The sequence below is a fragment of the Electrophorus electricus genome, chromosome 14, assembly GCF_041902795.1.
Source record: "Electrophorus electricus isolate QZ-2024a chromosome 14, ASM4190279v1, whole genome shotgun sequence".
NCBI lineage: Eukaryota > Metazoa > Chordata > Actinopteri > Gymnotiformes > Gymnotidae > Electrophorus > Electrophorus electricus.
The window spans coordinates 24,788,395-24,807,988 of NC_137510.1; the positions used below are offsets into that span (position 1 = coordinate 24,788,395).

The 19,594-nt window shown below is 39.2% G+C and overlaps 1 protein-coding gene across 1 annotated transcript; it reads left to right on the forward strand.

Annotated features, from left to right (window-relative positions):
• The first annotated feature begins 8,505 nt into the window (after positions 1–8,505).
• cavin4b (caveolae associated protein 4b) lies at positions 8,506–19,594 on the forward strand. Its single transcript, XM_027026910.3, has 2 exons — positions 8,506–9,097; positions 18,540–19,594. The coding sequence occupies exons 1-2, from the start codon at positions 8,732–8,734 to the stop codon at positions 19,107–19,109; spliced, it is 936 nt and encodes a 311-aa protein (XP_026882711.2). The 5' UTR covers positions 8,506–8,731; the 3' UTR covers positions 19,110–19,594.

The window sequence follows — 19,594 nt, forward strand, 5'->3', positions numbered from 1 at the left end:
GTTTGAAGCATGAGCAGGCATGATCAAGTCTGAAGAATGCGCTTAGTGTTCAGGTATATGAGGTAGAATGCAATACAGGTGCAATACTTCCTCATATATTACATACATAGGTAAAAGTGGTTTTACGTAGTGTGAACCAGGTAGTACCAGCACCAAGTTGCAAATAAATAATATAACTAGAAAGTCAAGTTTGTGAGCAAAGTATGAGGAACCTTGCGAATTATAACTGAATGAAAATTGTAACAGTATGAAAACTGCAACTAACAATTGGTATATCAGTATGAAGTACATATATAAAATCTGTTATAAATTAAACATTTATATCAAGTTTTAGGAATATACATTAAAAATGAAAGGAGTTTGGCAAGCTCTTATGATCTGGTCTAATAAGCAAACATAAGGCTCAAATGTGTTCATAGACCTAGAATTGATTAACAAAACAACAACAACAAAGGAGTATAAGGCTTCCAGGTGGGTTAGGGCCAAAGTTCTATACTCAGGTGCCTTAACTCAGTATCTCTTCCCTGACTCCATAGCTGTAAAACAAAAGAAAATAGGCAAGGATAAGCAATTAAATGGCCCACCCCCACAGCTCCTGTAAATAAAAAGATTAACAAAATTTACCATTCCTGAAGATACTCAGAACCAAGTCCATGAGAGTTTAACAATAGCTTTACCTACAAAAGAATGCAATACAGGTATATTCTTATAATAATACATACATTAAAAAGTGGTTTACCTAATGTGAACCAGGTAATGAACCTAAGGTCAAGACACAATGTACAAAGTCTAGGTATTAATTATAGATCCTACAAAAACTAGCTTCTGTCCTGACTCGCATCAGGGAAGGCATTTTAAAGGGTGCATCATCAGGCCATCAGCCAATCACATCACCCAAGTCCTAGGACAGGACCACAGAGACTTATGGAGGAGCACCCCCTAGCAGCAAAAGATGCACAGCCCATCACAAGGTGACTCCTTCTGCAGAATCCCATGTGGAGCCTCCTATCAGAGGGAGACAGCACACATCAATATTCTTACATTCTGGGATATAAACAAGCCAACTTAAAAGAATAAGCAGCACAGTGAGTTATCTTATCAAGCCTACTTAACTGCCTAATAAACTCAAATAAGTTTAGTATATGTAAAATGGCAGTACAGTATTTTTCTGTTTTAGAGAGTCAATTCAGAATTAAAGAAGGATTTTTAATCCCATACTATGAGAGGGAGGGTAGTTATGCCAAGAATAAAGATCAGAAGAAATTTTTGTTTAATGTAAGCAGTTTGTGTGATGTGAACAGCTTTGCCTGTGGGGAAAAAGCTATTCCTCAGTGTGGATGTTCTGGGCTAAATGCTCCAGAATCAATATCTGGTTGGTAGTGGATCGAATAGGCTGTGGCTGCAGAAAACTACTGCTCATACTACAACCAGTGCAGTCTGAGACAATAGACCAATAGCCCTAGGGATTACTTTTAGTGAAACATGAAACAAAGGGACATTTGTACTGAAACATTTTCCACCTCTCCTCAGTGATACATTCAGACAGCATTAACATTACTACAAGATGACCAAGTGTCCAGCATGTTGCATTTTCTATTAACCTGGTTGTTTGCATCAGTTTGAATGTAAACAATACATTTACAGTTTAACATAACATTGTTAAGGAATTCAGTGATAAAATTAGCAATTGCACAAGTAGTTGCACAACATGGTGTGTGCGGGTGGACAGTGACCCAGGACAAAAAACACTTAATGTAAACACTGTATAGGGGTACAGAGCGACTGGGTAGACTGGGTGGATGCAGTGCCAAAGCCATCAACTGTAGACTACTCTGACCAAAATACAGTGGAGGGTACCCACCCTTTACCTAGTGTGTCTATACAGTGACCTCCTAACATAAATGTATAGGTGTGACCGTTCTTACTTGTTCACACCAGGCTGGATATGTGGTTGCCAACAGAAAAACAATTAAAAAGAGAAACAACTAGGGCTAGATACTAGCAGCAAAGGCGTGCCAGAAATATTCATAACACTCCTGATCTTGCAGTCAAGAATGTATCTAAAAATCATAGGCCAATGGTTAGTAACCAAGTAAGAGTAATAACCCTACCTGTAATACTCATAATAATCTTGATGCTATAAAAACCAAGAATGTACCAAAAAAGGTGTGGTAACCTGCTAATAACAAATACTTACCAGTAATAGTTTAAATGCACAAGCCACATGCACATAAAATAGCTGTTGTTTCAGTTCTTCCCCTTCAACTTCACACTCAGCGATGCTTATAAATGAAAGGCCCTGCCTCCTCTCAGGACACAGCTTTTAGGTGAATCTGAAGGTCCATCGCATATAACTGTAAAGCATTCTTTACTGGAACCATGTCCATCTGCAACCAATTTAGGCATAGAGTAAAAGAGAAAGAAATAAAACACATGCAACAGTCAAAAATCTTTTATTTCTTAAGAGGAAGATAAACAACAACATGTTTGATTCTGTTGGAAATACAATCACAGACAAGCACTTGTAAAAAATCATTTACCCTAGGACCACATGCAAATCAGTGATCAATGTGATGCTTATGGGTTGCAGTGGTATTGGAATGATCTTGGAGCGAAAGGGAATACAGAAACCTTTGCTTTTTAAAAAGCCACTTCTCACTACTAGTCTGCACTGCTTATATACTCTATTATCTACACCTAACTGTAATGGCACTGCCAATGACTACACCGTCCTATCCAGTAAGCATACAGTGAAGGCCTCCACAGATACCTTCCGAACTGTGTAAGATACTGTATGATATAGTGTGATATACCGTTTGATCTCTTCCCAATCAGTGGGCAGGATATCAGAGTCAAGTGCCAACCATTATATTACTCTGTTTGAAGCTTTCATGTTCCTGAAGACAGCTGTCACCTGTGCTTCCACCCTCTACCAGCCCAACCCTACACTGTCCTTCATTGTGGAAACTGATGCCTGAGGGTGGAAGTGCAGGCCATTCTGTCCCTACAGTAAGGCTGAAGTTATTCTTGTATTTTCTTTTCAAAGAAGCTTCTGCATGCCTAGCAGAATTACATTCTGGGGAACTGCCAGCTACTAGCTATAAAGCTGGCCCTAGAACAGTACAGATACTGGTTTGAGGAACAGAGCACCCCTTCCTAGTCTTAAGGGACCGTAACAATTTGGAGTCCGTAAAACTCAACCCACAGTTCTTTTACAGGCCTGAAATAGAATGCCCTGTCTTGCATCTATAATAAACCCAACTCCACCTTATGAGAAGGTATTTGCCAAGTCCTGCTCTCTGGCCTCCATCAGGTGGAGTCTTCAGGATGAGCTTGAGGCAGTGCTGCAGTGACCCAGGCCAATGGACTGGCCACTAGGCAAGCAGTACATACCAGTGCCATTCAAAGGGAGTCTTTTACACTGGAGTCATTCTACCGTATGCTCAGGCACCCATGTATCACTTATACTACATGTCTTGTTGCTAAGAAATTCTTGTGGCCCTCCGTCAATGATGATGTACTTGACTGTGTTGTCCTGCTCTCTACTCCATTCTCGATTCCTGTACCAACCATGGAGTCATATACTGGTGGACTTCATAACCTCGTCTGCCAACTTTTAAGGGTAAAAGTGTCACCATAGTGGTAGTATAAAGATCTCATCCCATTCCTGAACTTGCCCACTACCTTAGCCACATTTATGGTCTACCTGTTAAAATAGTGGTCTACTTGTGTGGAAATAGACTGGGGGAGGCAGCTTACATCAAAGTTAGGATTCTCCTCTCTTGAGGAGTCTAACTGAGAGATGAAAAGGGTCAATCAAAAGGTGGGAAGGTTTCTGAGGCAGTACTGCATCACACAGACCACCTGGCACCAGTATCTCCCCTGGTCTTAATAAACATTAATCTCATTGATAAACTCATCCACGTGCCTGTCTCCATTCTTATGTATTTATGGATACTAGCCCATCTTCTTCTCTAGGGATGACACCCCTACTACATACCTGTCCTGGATGAGTAGCTCCAGTGCAGTTCACAGACCTGCTAGGCAGCTCACACCCAACCCCAGAGGGTGAGCTAATCCCACCAGACATTTGCTAATCACTATTGCTGCCCCACACTTATACTCCACCTAGAATAGAGGGTTTGGGTGTCCACCCGAGACATGAAGCTCAGTCTTCTATGTAGAAAGTTTAGCCCCCAATATACAGGCCCCTTCAAGGTCCTGCACTTCATCAACCCCATCTCTTACCACCTGCATATACCTTCAAGGTACTGAATTCATCCCATATTCCCCAACTCCCCCAGATGGTTGCTCACAGATCAACCTACCTTTGCCTTGGGAGCTCTCAGCTGAGAGGATCGGTATGAAATCAGCTTCGTTATGTTCACAAGGTCGCATGGCTACCCAGATAGCCGCCTGCTTCTAACAAGTTGGCAAGCAAGTCCAAATTTGCCTGAATACCAATCTGTGCCACCTATTCCTCATTATCTCGCCCTCGCTCTTCCAATCACTTTCCTCCCCTTATATATTATTCCCATTTACTTCCTCTTGCAAAGTACTGCATTCCAAGCATTTATTCTGCCTTTCTAACTGTGTAATGACCTGTGATTTGTTTTCAGACTACACCTCCAGTCTAGCCCTATTGTACAGGACTTCGCCTGCTGACACCAACCCTGTATCATGTTGACTATGCCTCATGCTTGTTTGGAATTTGTTGTGGGTAAGAGTGGACTGTTGTGTTTGAGCAACGCTTCCTGCTCCTGTAGCTCACTCTATTTTAAAATAAACCTCTTGCTGTTGGACCTCTTTGTCTGAGTGACAATAGATTATTTTTCTTAACAGATTTCACAGTGAACCTTTAGCAGTTGACTACAGGTAAACGTACAATAATTTTTTGTATTTGAAGTTTTACATTCAAATGAGAAAGTACCTGTTTAAATATGCACAATTTATCACACTTAAAATAATGTAGTCAATGTTTAAAATGTTTAATTGTGAAGATGCTCTAGAGGAAGCATTTTTACAGTGGATATTCTACATCTCATTTTTAAATGAAGAAAACCCTGATGTTAAAATGGGCCATGAATCGGGCTTCTTCCCAAGAGCTGCGGAAGGAGGCACAGGGTCCAGCTTTCTGTCACTGTTGGTTCCCCCTGTTTCTGTGGTAACCCTGTTTTGTGTCTTTGTTTTGATTTTTTTTTTCCCCTGGTTTTTGTCTCCACCCTGTATGGGTTCCACCTCTCCTTCTCCCTCTCATTAGTACAAGTATTTAAACCCTGTGTTGTCTAGGTCCCGTGCCTGGTCATTGTTTGTCCAAGCCTCTGTTTGTATGTAGCCTCTATTTGTTCTAGCCTCTGTCTGCACAATCCTCTGTTTGTGTAGCCTTGTTTTGTGCTTATTTTGACCGTGTTCGGTGTTCCACATTGTTTTGCCCATTTCCATGTGGCCTGTTCTGTTTTCTTGTGTTTCTGCTTTGGTTTAATATGTACTTTGGTTCTGTTTGTGTTGGCTCTTTGACCTTCTGACTCTGCCCTCAATGAATTTCACTTTTATCAGCTTTTGCTTCTGCCTCATGTTTGCGCCGCATTATATTTATGAGGGTTGGCAAGCTGCATAAGACTCCAGAGGGCTTCATGGTTCTTGGCCTGCTTCTTTGTGAAAGCCTTGAAGTGCCAGAGCTGCTCCTGTATACAGTCATGTGACAAGTGCAGAAAGGATCTCTCCCACCCCTCAAGCAGTATAAATACACTGCTCCCATCTGGATTTAGGCTATGGAACTTCCCTGCCAAGTCCTCTAGACTCATGAACAGTTACTTTCCATAAGCAGTCAACAGTCACAGGTGTGTCCAACAGATAATAGCACAGTCAAACCAAACTGCTACCTCATCACTACTGTTCCATATATTTGCACTATTTACTGAACCAAGTCACTTTATACCTGAAATTTCATTCACATTTACATTTACAACATTTAGCATATGCTTTTATTCAGAGCGACTTACAAATGTGCTTTACTCATAGAATACCTACTAGCCAGTAGCATAGGTTAGAGTCCAAAATACTAAAGTTCTAGAATACTGTAGAAATACAGGGATCAATGTCAATGCCTAGAAGTACAAAATGCATAAGCGCTATCTTAGACAATGATAAGTGCAATAAACAATAAGTACTAGAGTTTGTTAGTCAACATCAGTGTAATAAACAATACCCTACAATAATTTGTTTCAGTTAGTCAATATAGGAGCAGGGTCACTGGTCATTTAAATATTTCACAAAAAGATGGGCTTAAAATTAAACTCACTTTAATATTGTTCACTTTAATATGTACACATTATCTGCCTTTTTGTTATATTGATTATCCGCAGTTAGTATTTGCAGTATTTCCCTATTTGCACTGTTGTCTGCTACTGTTTTATTTCAAATATAGCACTGGGGTTCCTGAAGAAAATATGTTTTGTTCCTTACTGAACACATCTGTAGTAAGAAGGAATGACAATATGGCTGACTTTGACTTTAACACTTTTCAGTGACGATACACTTCCATTAATTCTTAGCGATAATAGCATGTAATTTAAAACAACAAACATTTTGCACTAAGAACAGTAAGTTTAAACATGATTCTGTTCCTTATGTTATTTAAATGCTGCTCCTTTACCTATTAAAATGCTTTGATATGACAGTGTAACCCACAATGCAGCTGTAACAGCTCTGCAGTGGATACAAATTGGCCATTTCTGGGCATAATGTCTATTTCAAGTCCTTCTAATGAGAGACGTCCAGCCCAGCCTTTGTCCATAGAAGGAATCCATGTTCAGCTTCTGACTGTCCAGGCCCTATGATACTGGCCTTTTAATACCTCAGGAAAGCAGTTGGACAGCAGAGCGTGCTAAAGGTCAGTCAAGGCAGAGTGGGCTCAAAAGCAATACAATAAAATAAGCTATAAATACTTAAAAAATGTATGATAGTAACCTGTCAGAACAATCATTCATAATTTAGTTTTCTGTTGTACCTTAAAAAAGCTCTACATAAAGCTTTGGTTAAAAGTCTGAAATAAAGACAGCAATATGCTTTGAAGACAGAAACAGTCATCCACATAGACAACAAATTCCATCTCTGCAGTCTGCATATACTGAAATTATAACTATTTGCTTAAACAGTAGCCTGGTCCACACAATAGATTGACAATAGGCAACAGACAATTGACAAAACTACTGGAAAATTGCCATTGTGATAGGGTGGTAAGATTTCCTCTCTAAGAAACCAGTGTTTAGTGGTAACAAGTGGGTAACAAATTCATATGAATTAAATAAACCTTGGTAGGTTATAAGAAAACTGATGTGTAATTATATATATATATATATATATATATATATATATATATATATATATATATATATATATATATATATATATATATATATATATATATATGCTTATTTATACAAGTTTAAGAGTTAAGAATAGTCTGCAGCTGGTAATGTAATTTTATATGTTTGGACATCCCCCTTAGACTGGTATCAGACTAAACCCCCTTCCCTCAGGCAGGGTCGTCTTCCTTTGGTTGCTGAGTTAAGTGTTTGATGTCTAAAGTTCTGCTTTTGTGTACAGGCATTTTTTTTTAAATGTTAAATATTGAATAAAACTTCCAATAGTAATGACATATTGCTGTTTTATAGGTTACGTTTTATAGCAAAACAACGATGTATTTATAAATAAAGTGTCAGATCCACTTGCTTTTTAAAATAGAATTATACATTTAATAAATTGTAAATTTATATAATAAAATTTCTGTAAACATAATATTTGGTTTATTTCAGTACTTTTGGTGGTTTTCAGCTCTATATAGAAACAATATGACAAGGTAACAGGTTTTCAGATATAAGTTTAGGGTCATGTTTATTAGAGTCATAATTCTAAACTTTTTAAGAGCTTCGCATGTATGAGTAATTATGTAATTTAATAAGTAGACTTGAGCAGAGTGCCAAGTAACTGCCAGTAAAAATCCAACCTTAACAAAACTGAAAGTATGATTCTGGCAAAACAATACATTTCCTCAGAAAGTTTGTTCAAACTGGCTTTTGTTGAAGCATGAGTGCTGACACATACATATGCATTTAAACAAGTTCATAAAACAAGACAAATTGGAGTTAAAGTCTAAAGACTCCATACACTGCTGCATGCACTTTTCTAACAACACTAGTTGGCTATTTATGCAGGTTTTGTTGGCATCATAAATACGTGTGGACAAAATCAAATCGCCTGCATTAGCATTAAGCTATGTATATGAGTAAAAAAGAAGCATTATAATGGAAAAGGCAACTGTTTAATGGATGGGTGGTTTGGCTATATTCAGGTGTTAAAATGTGAAGGTGTCACCTTACTGGGGATATTTATAATTCATGGTCCCCTGGTTTGGAGCCCCTCCCTTTCCTCGCTACACTCAGCCTCTTTTTTAGTTGCTAGAGTGGATACTGTTTGGCCTTTGAACCCCTGAGTTTCCCATAGGGTGGGGTTTTCATCACCCCATAGCCCAGTGAAGCTCCAGAGGAACAGAGAGAGAGTTCACTTACACAAGTGTGCCCTGTAAGCCTGTAAAACCCTTTCCTCGCTGTAAAAGCCAGTGTCCTTCACCAGTCCTGAGCCCAATACTCTTCCATCTACATTAAGAAGCTCAATTCTGGTCTCTACTCCCCAAGGTAGAGCCAAAGTCTTGACTTCAGCGAGGACAGGGATGGCAGACAAACCGGGACCTGTGGGGGCTGCGGATGAGCCTCATGTCATGAACATCCTCTCTCTGCTGGATCGTGTTGCCGGAATAATCGACAATGTACAGGCGTGCCAGCAACGTATAGAAGAAAAGCAGCTGGAGCTGGAGAACAATGTGAAGAGCATCCAGGCAGATGTAGTGAAGCTGACGAAGGAGCACAGCACCACCAGTAGTACTGTGGACAAGCTACTAGAGAAAACACGTAATGTCAGCTGCCACATCAAGGATGTGCGTGTCCGTTTGGAAAAACAAAATCTTCGTGTCAAAAAGGTAGAAGAGACCCAGGGTGAGCTGCTAACCAAGAACAAGTTCCGTGTGGTAATCTACCAGGTAAGTCAGGAAAAGCAAGATGTACATTATGTCTAGGCATTTGATTGTTTGCTTGAATGATTTGTGGTTTTATTAAAAGGTGTGGCTTGAAAAACATCAAAAGAAGAAATGTTTCTATTTTTATTGAACACATCCTTTGTGAAAACATAAACATCTTGAAAAATATATTATTGCTGTCACATTCCATACTACACACTCAAATGCAAAAGGTCAGTTATGTCTCTATTTTACTCCCTGGAAGTTCATATAAAAATCTCTGCCTTGTAGCAAAGCTCATTTCTTTAGGCCAAGATCCAGTTTCCCCAGGGCTGATTTTAACTTCGTTATTCTTATCCAGAGAGGTAAAATTGATGTGAAACTGATGTTCAGTCTGCCACTAAAACGAAGGACTCGGTGCCAAAAAAGCAGTACTCGAGAAGGTTTATCTTTTTTATTTGAAACTTAGGAGTCAGCAATAAGCCAATATGTGGTCTGTGAAATGAAATGAGTAGAAATTAAGTCTAAAATTTGGATAATGTTTATGAACCATTGCATTTCAAATATTGAGATAAAAGATTTGACAGGCTATTCTATATGAAGATAAACAGGTTACAGTATAACTGCACAGTGGGTATTGTTTTTTATATGAAGTGGTACATTAAAAATAAAATGAATATATAATCTATGGATTGCTGAAATCACTAAACAGGTTTGCACCAAGTTTGTTTTCTTGTTTGTTTGTTAACAGTTACATTACTATAATTTCTAACATGAAAAATTACCTTTCAAGCCATTTAGCTTTTGTTGAATTAAACAGTGTAACCAACTAAACAAATCAAGCCAAGTGAACAGAACTTCAGGCTATGTGTGAATATTTAACAACAGTTGGAACATGTATGATTGCTCCTAAAATTAGGATAAAACAAGATGAGGTGGTGGCATACATAATTATCCAATTAAACACCAGAAAAAGGTAATATGTTTATGTAATTAACCATTTTCAGGGACTTATGATAGAACAATGGGATTTATGGTGTTTACAATAGCTTTGATTAACAGACACATTTAGCTGAGTATTTCACAGTAACAGTCCAGTTGGCATTTTAACAACCTAGAAACATGGTAAAAAGTACTATACAAGTTATTTTTCAGATCAGAAACCAACTTCTCTTGTCAAAGTAATGACAGTCATAGCTCTTCCAGCATTAGCTGTGCCTCTTGCATGCAACAGCTGACATGCTTGCCTAAGGTTATTCTGAGAGCTTACTCTGTGAAGACACATGTCCTAATATAGTACTATTGATTTTGACAGTCTGTTACCAAATCTCCCTGTAGAGCATGATCCTAGTTGCCCTGTGTAGCAACACTTTATATTATTTAAACTATTTGTAATTACTAATTAATATGAGGCTATCAGAAGAGCATGCAGTTATATGCTCATGTATTGCCTTCAGGTAACAATTAAACACTTAACAATGACACTTAAGAAAATGTTTTGTTAAAAAACAAACCAAAAATGTAATATATCCTGAGCATCACATGGAACATCTCCCTCTACAATAAAATGACTACACACTATGCAACGCAGACTGTGACATGTTTCTTTCCATACAAAACTGCCCATCAAATCATCTGTTGAAATACAATATATTGTATCTATTAATATTGTATCTATAAATATATTAAGCACTTAGCTTTCACTGCTGGTGAAAGACTTCTGAAACATCCTGCTTCTTGTGTTCTATGCTGCATTTTTAATTCCTTTGTGTGTGCGTGTATGTATGTTTGTTTGTTTTTTTCCATATAGATAGCCTGTATACCTTAGGAGTGAAAATAAAATGAAATAAGTGGAAATTGTGTTAAATTTCTTAGATTTCTTTTTTGTTTTCAGTGGTTGGCAATCATCTTAGTAATCAAATATAAATGTTACATATCACTTCTTACTTTCATAGTGGAAATGTATGCAAGGTTGTATCTGCATAACATTTTATTTTTCCATGTTCATTCATACCTAAAGGGCTTTGCCGCATATACCTCCATGCAAGTATACCTATGTAAGCACTATAATTAAAATACAATGAGCTTTTATTAGAGAGGGTGTAACTTAGTTTTTGCAGAGTGTGCAAATAGGACAACTGTTTTTATTTTATATTATTTTATATACATTCATGCAATATATTCAGGCAGACGAACAAGACTCCTACAAAGACACAGAATTTCTGGTCTTCTGGTCATGTACTAACTTAGTTAATGATAAACTGTGTCTTTGTATTTCTTTGACATTTCTCTTTCAGTCTGGTTCAGTTTTGCTCTCTCTCACTTCTGTTTTCATAATTAAAGTATATCACAGTAGTACATGATGGGAACATACTTTCTCTGGCATTCTCAGAGGCAGCAGCTGTAGGGAAAAGTTAGGTAATCAAAGAAACTGACAAAATGCAAATCCTTTGGATGGAAAATGAAATACTAATTCAGTGGAATTCACATGATCAAAAGAGTTTATGTAAGAGCTAAGAAGAAATGTAGCCTATATCTGCCAAGATAGTAATTTTCTAGCCAGATTTTCTAAAATTGACAGTTACACATACAAGCTGGCCTCACTTTTCCCTGATAGTTTGTTATTGCATTAGCTATTCAGTTCTATGTTATAGATCAATGGTTTGTCACCATACCATTCTGAGAAGGCTTTACTCTAGATGTTGGAATATTGCTAAGAGGATTTGATTGTTTCAACCACGAGATCATTAGTGAGGTCAGGTACTAATGTTGGATAATTAGTTCTGGATGACAAACTCCACTCCAACTAAGGTACTGGATGCAACTCTATCACTCCAGAGAACACAATTCCATTACTTAACAGTCCAACGCTGAGGGGTTATAAATCCCTCTAGCTGACAGTTGGGTGATATGTGAAGCTCTAGCATCCCATTCTAATAGCAAGGTGCTTTTTTTTTCCTTTTTTAAAAAATGTTTTTACTTTTATGTTTTATTTTATTTAAAGAAAAAAAGGTGTCACAATGACATAAGGACAGACACAAGAGAAAGAACATAGATAGGCAAAGTGAGCAACAACACCCACACCAAATCCAACCCCCCTTGGCACAAACATAAAGCAATACTTAATAGATAAACACAACATATAAATATAATGTAAAACAAACAATAGCAATAATTTAAAAGAATAATAAAGGAAGAACAAGAAATATAGCCTTTTTACATCACTATTCCTCTTAGCCACAAACTTAGCCTAACCATCAAGATAAGTAAAATTTTATTTGAATCAAACTGAGTGATAACAGAATTTTAGCAAATGTCAAAATTTTACTCACCCTAATAGTCTGTCTCTTATGAAACATAGAAGAAAAATGCTTTGTATGGTATAGCCTACTGACAATGAGTTCTCCTTGCCTGTAAAATTCACATCCACATTGAACATAATATATATAATGGACCTGTAATTACCCTATTTGTTGTTTCCTATGGCTCAGTTTATTGTCATTGCTCAATACAAGGCAATGAATTGCAATCTTTACAAATCCCAGCTTCTTTTGGAAGCTGGGGTCAGCAATCGTACAGCACCCCTGGAGCTGAGAGTCAGCTGGCAAAGAGCAGATGCATTGCAGAGACAGGATTCAAACCCACAACCTTCTGACTGATAGCCAAAATTCCTATAGAAATTAGGTTTTGAACATATTATATTTATTGTTATAATATAAAAGGGTTGTTTTTGTGAATTTTAGGTTATAATCACAAATTTACAAATCTGATAATAGATTTGCAACACATAACATTACAATCAATATAGTATGTTTCTTCTTACCAAAAAATTAAACATTCAATATCTAGGTTCAGTAATGTGACCCACTTCAAAACTACTTTCTTTTACTGAGTTTCTCAATTCATAACAAAGGTAACAGTGCTACCTACAGGCATATGAATAATAAATTGTGATTAACCAATATGAAACATTTCTTCCCATCTTACTGAAAATGTACACATGGAGCTATCTCAGTTTCAGTCTTTTTTTGAAAAAACTAATCTAGAGGTAGTGTGTAGACCACCCATGGTTTCAAACTAGTTCATGGGATTATTCTGCCCCATAACAAAACAGGTCCTTACCAACAATATCTGTCGTGTAACACATCTGCTAAATAGTCCTACAGTATCAGAGAAGCTGGGGATTTCACCTTGTGAACCAGGGAACACCTGTTGTTTTCTTTCACTGACGTGGCCTCATGGAATGTTATGGTCATTGGTTGGAGTCTCACTTCACATGCCATCAAACATGTGTTGTTCATTTCCAATAGATGTGGGAGGATTGACTTCCAACAATGTCTGGGTGGTTAGGGGGTATTTCCAGCATGTCAGGAGACAATTCCAACTCTGAATCCACAGATTTTCAGGGAATGGACTGCTTCTGGTGATGCATAATCTGTCACACTAACACCAACAGTGTGTGAAACAGGTTCCCGTTCAGTGACCCCCCCCCCATAATCATGGGGCAGTACACATCTCCAACTGATCTATTCACGTGAACCAGTGGAGAAGCTAACAGTCCTATGCATTTCACTGTAGACATCATGCTTGGCTTCAGAGCATCCAAACAACTACATAGCTGATGAAAAAGCAGGGATGGAGACTCTTTTGTTGTAGAGTGCAGCGCATTGTGAAAGGCTAAAAAAAAAGTGTCCTCCCTTTGTTGGACAATGGTTTACTCCTTTGAGGATTTAAACACATGCTTAAGAGCCACCTGCCAATTGGTGGCTGCATGATACAGGGCTGAATGAATACGCTCAACATGGTTAGCCTTTAGGAATGGAAAGAATTCTTGTGCAGTGACTTGAGGTTCAGTATCAGTCACAATGACCTCAGGTCTTCTGTAATGGCTGAAAAGATTTTGGAGCACCCGACTGGTCCTGTCCGTATTTGTGAACTCCATTATCTGCACCTCAGGCTTCTTTAATCATTTGGCCTCTACAAAATCTATGTGTATTTGTTGCCATGGTGTACTAAGGAAAGGAGCATGTCATGGAATTTTCTGAAACTGTTGGCAGGAATGGCAACTCTTTGCCTGTCGCATCAAGACAAGGCCACCATACATAGCTATGAGCAATAGTTCCCATTCTTACCATCCCTGGGTGGCCAGTGTGTAGCTCTTCAATGATTCTTGGGTGAAATTTGGGTGGAACAACTCTTAACCTTTATGCCCCACTTTAAATATATTTGTTCTACAGACAATTCAATGAGCCCTGTCAGGTAGGATGACTTTGCACTGTTACTAGTGTTATGGCACCCATCCCAGAACTGCCACACTCATACTAACTAGACACACCTGTTACCTATTTTCTCCCTTACCTGCATCTTGTATTTAAGCTTCTCTCTCTTGAACTATCATTGCAAAGTATTGCCAATCCCATGATGCAAACCGAGCTGTTCCTGTATGTGTTAGCTCTTCTGGTTACCAAACTCTGGTTGCCTGTTTTCTAGACCCTGTTTTATGCCTGACCCTTGGACACCTCACGGCCTCTGCTCCTCATTTATGACCATGTACTGTGCCTAATTTAGAATACGGACAAACTCTCTCCTGCCTGCCTTGCTACTTTCTGAATCATAATGAAACTTCTTCGTTCAGCACAAGCCTGCTTTAAAGTCCCAATAAAAACTCAGGCATTTGGATCCTCTTTCTTGTGTAATGTGATACAGAATAGCTTGCATTACCATGGACTCAGCAGATGTGCAAGCCAGACTCATCCAACAAGAGGCAACCATCACTGAGCTGTGAGAAACTGTTCAAAGACTCTCCGAGATGGTTTCTTCCTCAGCTACAGCATTTCCTTCACCTTCCAACGCTACTGCTCCCTGTATTCCGGTGGCTGTTCTGGAAAGGTGTGTTGGCTTCCCGAATTGTCCTCATGCAGTGTTCTATGTAGTTTTCCTATCACAGGGCACAATTAATCTCTGAGGACCTACGTATTAATTTTGTACTGTTGTTATTGACTGGTGAAGCAGTTGAGTGGGGAACAGCTATTTGGGACAGTCAAGACCCAGTATTACAGTCAAAAAACAGTTTCTACAATATTTTTAAAGCAGTTTTTGATCATCCCACAACAAAGATCCAAGAACTGCTTTATAGGAAAGACATAAAAGTAGCTGTACAGCCATCTATATCAGAGACTTCTACGCTGTTGCCACTGGCAGTGGCTGCAGTGATTCAGTGCTGAGAACCACATATTGTCAGATCTCATTCAGCTAGCCATTACAGTGGATAATCTCCATCGCACTTATAGACCCTCACATCACCAACGTGTTCCTCATCTCTAGGCTGCTCTACAACAAAACACTTTACGTGAATCAGTCAATGCAGCTGGGTCACTCTCCCCTCACTCTGCAGGAATGAGCTGGATTGCTTTCTATTGAATTATGCCTCTACTGAGGTTCAGAGGGCCACTTCCATGATCGATGTCCCAAACATCCTCTTAGAGCACGTGAGAGGAGAGTTACATTAACTATCCATGTAAGAAGGTCTTCTCTGTTGCATATAAACAATTGTCAGTTCACCCTGCCTGTTGTTATTACTTCTAATGGTAACTAAGTTTCTCTCTCTGCTTTGGTTGAGCATGAAATTACTAGCATTTTGAGTTAGCTAAGATGAGTTAGCTGAGTTAGCTTCATTTAATACCTTTGGGCATTATCAGACAATAAACAGTTCAATCTTTCTGAAAGAGGGTCTTTTCCATAGTGAGTTAATCCAATTCATGCTCCTACCCATGTCTTGTGATTATTCTAGACTTTCCCCCATCGACCTGGCTATCCTCCCATTTCTTGGTCTAGAGCCAAACTGGTGTCCTGGAATAAACACTGTTTTTAGCACTTTATGTCCTTGCCAATCATCTCCACTACTATAGCAAGCTCTGAGACCCCTGACTTGCAGTATATGTCACTTCCCTATTGCAACATCTCGGCTGCCCCATCAACCTTGAGACTGTGTGGTAGAATGCCTTCCTGAGGATCCCCTACCATGGAGAGCCAAGCCCTACCAACTTTCCCAGCCAGAAGAGGCCACTATGGAGGCCTATTTATCAGAGGTGCTTCAACACAGATTTATCCACCCTTCCAAATCTCCAGTAGCTGCTGGAGGCTTGAGACCTTGTACGAAGTGACTGAAATACTCCTACTCTCTCCCCCTCATCTCAGTGATTCATAAACATCTGTTAGATGTCACAATCTTCACAAAATTAGAGCTGCACAGTGCCTACAATCTCATATGCATACATGATGATGAGGAATGGAAGACAGCGTTTATAAAAGTGTGGGGACTCTATGAGGACCTAGTCATGCCTTAAGGTCTGTCCAACACCCCCTATATTTTCCAGGCATTTATGAATGAGATTTTTTGGGGATACGGTAGGCAAATTCCTGCTTGTTTAATATGATGACCTCCTTATTTTCTCTCGGTCGGATGCAGGACATGTTGAGAATATCACTGTGGTCCTGACATGCATCAGACAAAGGCCATATTTCTTTTTTGCTAAGCCATGCCATCAAGCCTGGTAACATCTCCATGAACACAGATAGGTCTCAGCATTGTTGATTTGGCCTAAACTGACCACTCTTAAAGAACTGCAGTGATTATTAGGATTCACTCATTTTTATAAGAGGCTTATAAGGAGATTTGGCACCATCTCCCCTCCCCTTAGTGACTGTCTCAGACACCAGGGCTGTAAGAAACTTCGGTGGCCCACAGCTGTCAACTAGGCTTTTCAGATCTTGCAGAAAGCCTTCAGCTCCGCACCTGTTCTCCATCAGTCTGAGCCCTCTCCACCCTTTATGGTAGAGGTTGATGCATCTGAAGTGGGGGTAGGGGCTATTTTGTCCCAGACACAGGGCACTCCACAATGGTTATACCCCTGCACTTCTAATTCAAAGAAAGTGCAGCCAGCTGAGAGGAATTGCAATGTAGGAAACTAGAAACTTCTTTCCATCAAATGCTCTAGAACAGTGGAAACACTGGCTAGATTGAGCAGAGCATACCATAGTTGTTTATACTGACCACAAAACCCTGAAATACCTGTGGGTGGACTGGCACAGGGGCCCAAAGGTCAGTGGGCAGAGTATGGACTGAGAAGACTGATGACACATTTCATTTTAAATTAATTGATTTAGTGATTTGTACATAATTTAGTGCATATAATTTTACAAGCAGAACTGCTTCCTCTGCACTCTGAGCTGCTTTGGGCCTTGTGGTATGAGGACTCTGGTAATCACCGGCTCCTGGTAATTCATCACTGGGTACAACAAGGTGCTAGTAATGAAAACATCATGTAGCTGTTGGAATACTACCTTTTTCTAAAAAGGAACTCTGACAACTATCGTTTGTGTGCCTTTGGGAAAATGCCTGTGTGAAGCACATTGAAAATGATGCTGTCAGTAGCTCCCTTGAAGAGCAATGTTGGAAATGGTTTGAAGTCATGTGTGAATTGTTTATGAAGTTGATTTTTTTTTTTCATTTTACATTTTATTGTCTTGCGTGCATAGAACTATGGGATCCAATAGCTTGTCCCACTGTCTCGGTTATGCCTGATATATATATATTTTCAGCATTGAGCAGGCACTCTTACCCAGAACTAGTTAGAGTATTATAATATTAAAGTCCAGTTTAAATTCGAGTGCTCATTTAAGTGCTTAGTAAAGAAGTGGGTCTTCTCTCTACAGCAGTTGTACTCAGCAGTTGGGAGAGCCAGGAAAAGTTCATTCCACCACCTAGGCAAACGTGAAGAGAACAGTCCCTGTGTTTGTCTTCCTTTTGTCTTAAGGGCAGTTGGGTGATAAAATTCCCTGATAACTAACTATGAAGCTCAGATGATTATGAGAAAAGCAAGGCTTATTGCTTTCAACTATAGTGATATTGTAATGTTTTACATGAAGCCAATTGTCACGGTATGGCACCTCTCCCCAAATGTCTCCGTGTGTGTGTGTGCGCATTCATCTGTATGGCCATGTCCTCCTTGTGTTTCACACCTGTTCTTCATTGTGTTTCATTTGTGTGTGTGTATATAAGTCTTGTGTTTGAGTCTGTGTGGGTCGATGTTTGAACCCAATAGCCTGCGTGCTATGCTCGTGTTGACGTGTCTAAATAAATGTATGTGTTTGTCCAACGAACTCGTCCCTGCATCCTGCTCAGCCTCCAAATCACAGCAATGTACCTCAACATTACAAATATATTTGCTTAGTGCTGTATATTTAAGAATACTCAGTTTTGGACCAACCACAATTTGCTTAATTTTTTTATATAATGAAAAACTCAGTAGACCAGTTTGTGTGCTCTGAATTTCAAAATGAAAATAATGGAAAACTTTCTGAAACTTTCCTTCTAATAGAATATTCTTGACAGACCCACTTTGGAGAAGCCATAACTTAATGCTATTAAGTGCAGTGTATACTTAAATACGTTTTCTTCCTACAGGGTGATAATGAGGTCCCAGCTGTTGCAGCCCCAAAGGGAGCAGCAGGTGGAGATGCTTCCACGAATCCAGATGCACTTGAGGGCCCAATTCCTGACTCAGATGAGGAATACATGGTTGTTGAGGAAGCTGACTCCACTGCTGCCAAACTGAAGAAGACTGGCCTGAAGCGCATTGAAAGTCTGAAGAATGCCTTTTCCCGTGAGAACATGACCAAGACCAAGGAGAGCCTGGGCACTAAGGTCAACAAGCTGGGTGAGCGCATTGTGACGGCTGAGCGGCGTGAGAAGATCCGCCAGTCAGGAGAACGCCTAAAACAGTCTGGTGAGCGGCTCAAAGAAACCATCACCAAGAATGTTCCAGCAAAGCTCAAGAAGGAGCGAACTGTGGCCGAGGGTCAAGAAGGAGCCGAGGGGACCACAGAGGGTGCAGCACCAATTCCACCACCCAAGGGCCGCAAAACTAGTCCAGATGTGGCTTACACGGAACCCACATTGAAGCAGGAAGGAGCAGAGGAAGGAAAATCAGAAGAAATGGAAGTGCCAGTGTTTGATATGAAGCAACTTTCCTAAGCAGCAAATCAATCTAATCAAATGAATGTTTGTAGATTTGGGTAGGTTTTGGGAAACTTTCTGTGGGAATTAAGAAGGCTGAATATGGATCTGGAGAACATGGGCCAGGCAGAAATATAATGTAAAGAAGTTTGTAAAAGTCATGCAAAATGGCTTCATGGATTAATGGAATTAATGTTTAGCCTATAAACAAAGAATCGTATCTTTTTTAACATTTGATATGGACTAAGAAACATGGAAGGAAAATGTATGCTTTAGTAAGTAAACTGAAGAGGAAGTGTCTGTGCTGTAGACTTTTTCAAGAATACAAGAATTTTAGATGATTTGTAACATACTCTAGTACTGAATTGTATTCATCTTTTTGCATGTAACATTTTTGCATGTGTTAATCTCTGTGCTACTAAAGTACAAATCTTATACAATTATTAGCATTTGCTGACCTTGAGAATCACTCATAGCCCTTTTAAATAAACAGCCCTCAATCA

Bases quoted from the DNA above. Each gene is read 5' to 3' on its own strand.
- cavin4b (XM_027026910.3), top strand. From the start codon at position 8,732: ATGGCAGACAAACCGGGACCTGTGGGGGCTGCGGATGAGCCTCATGTC. The intron at 9,098-18,539 runs GTAAGTCAGGAA...TTCTTCCTACAG, and splicing joins TCCGTGTGGTAATCTACCAG to GGTGATAATGAGGTCCCAGC.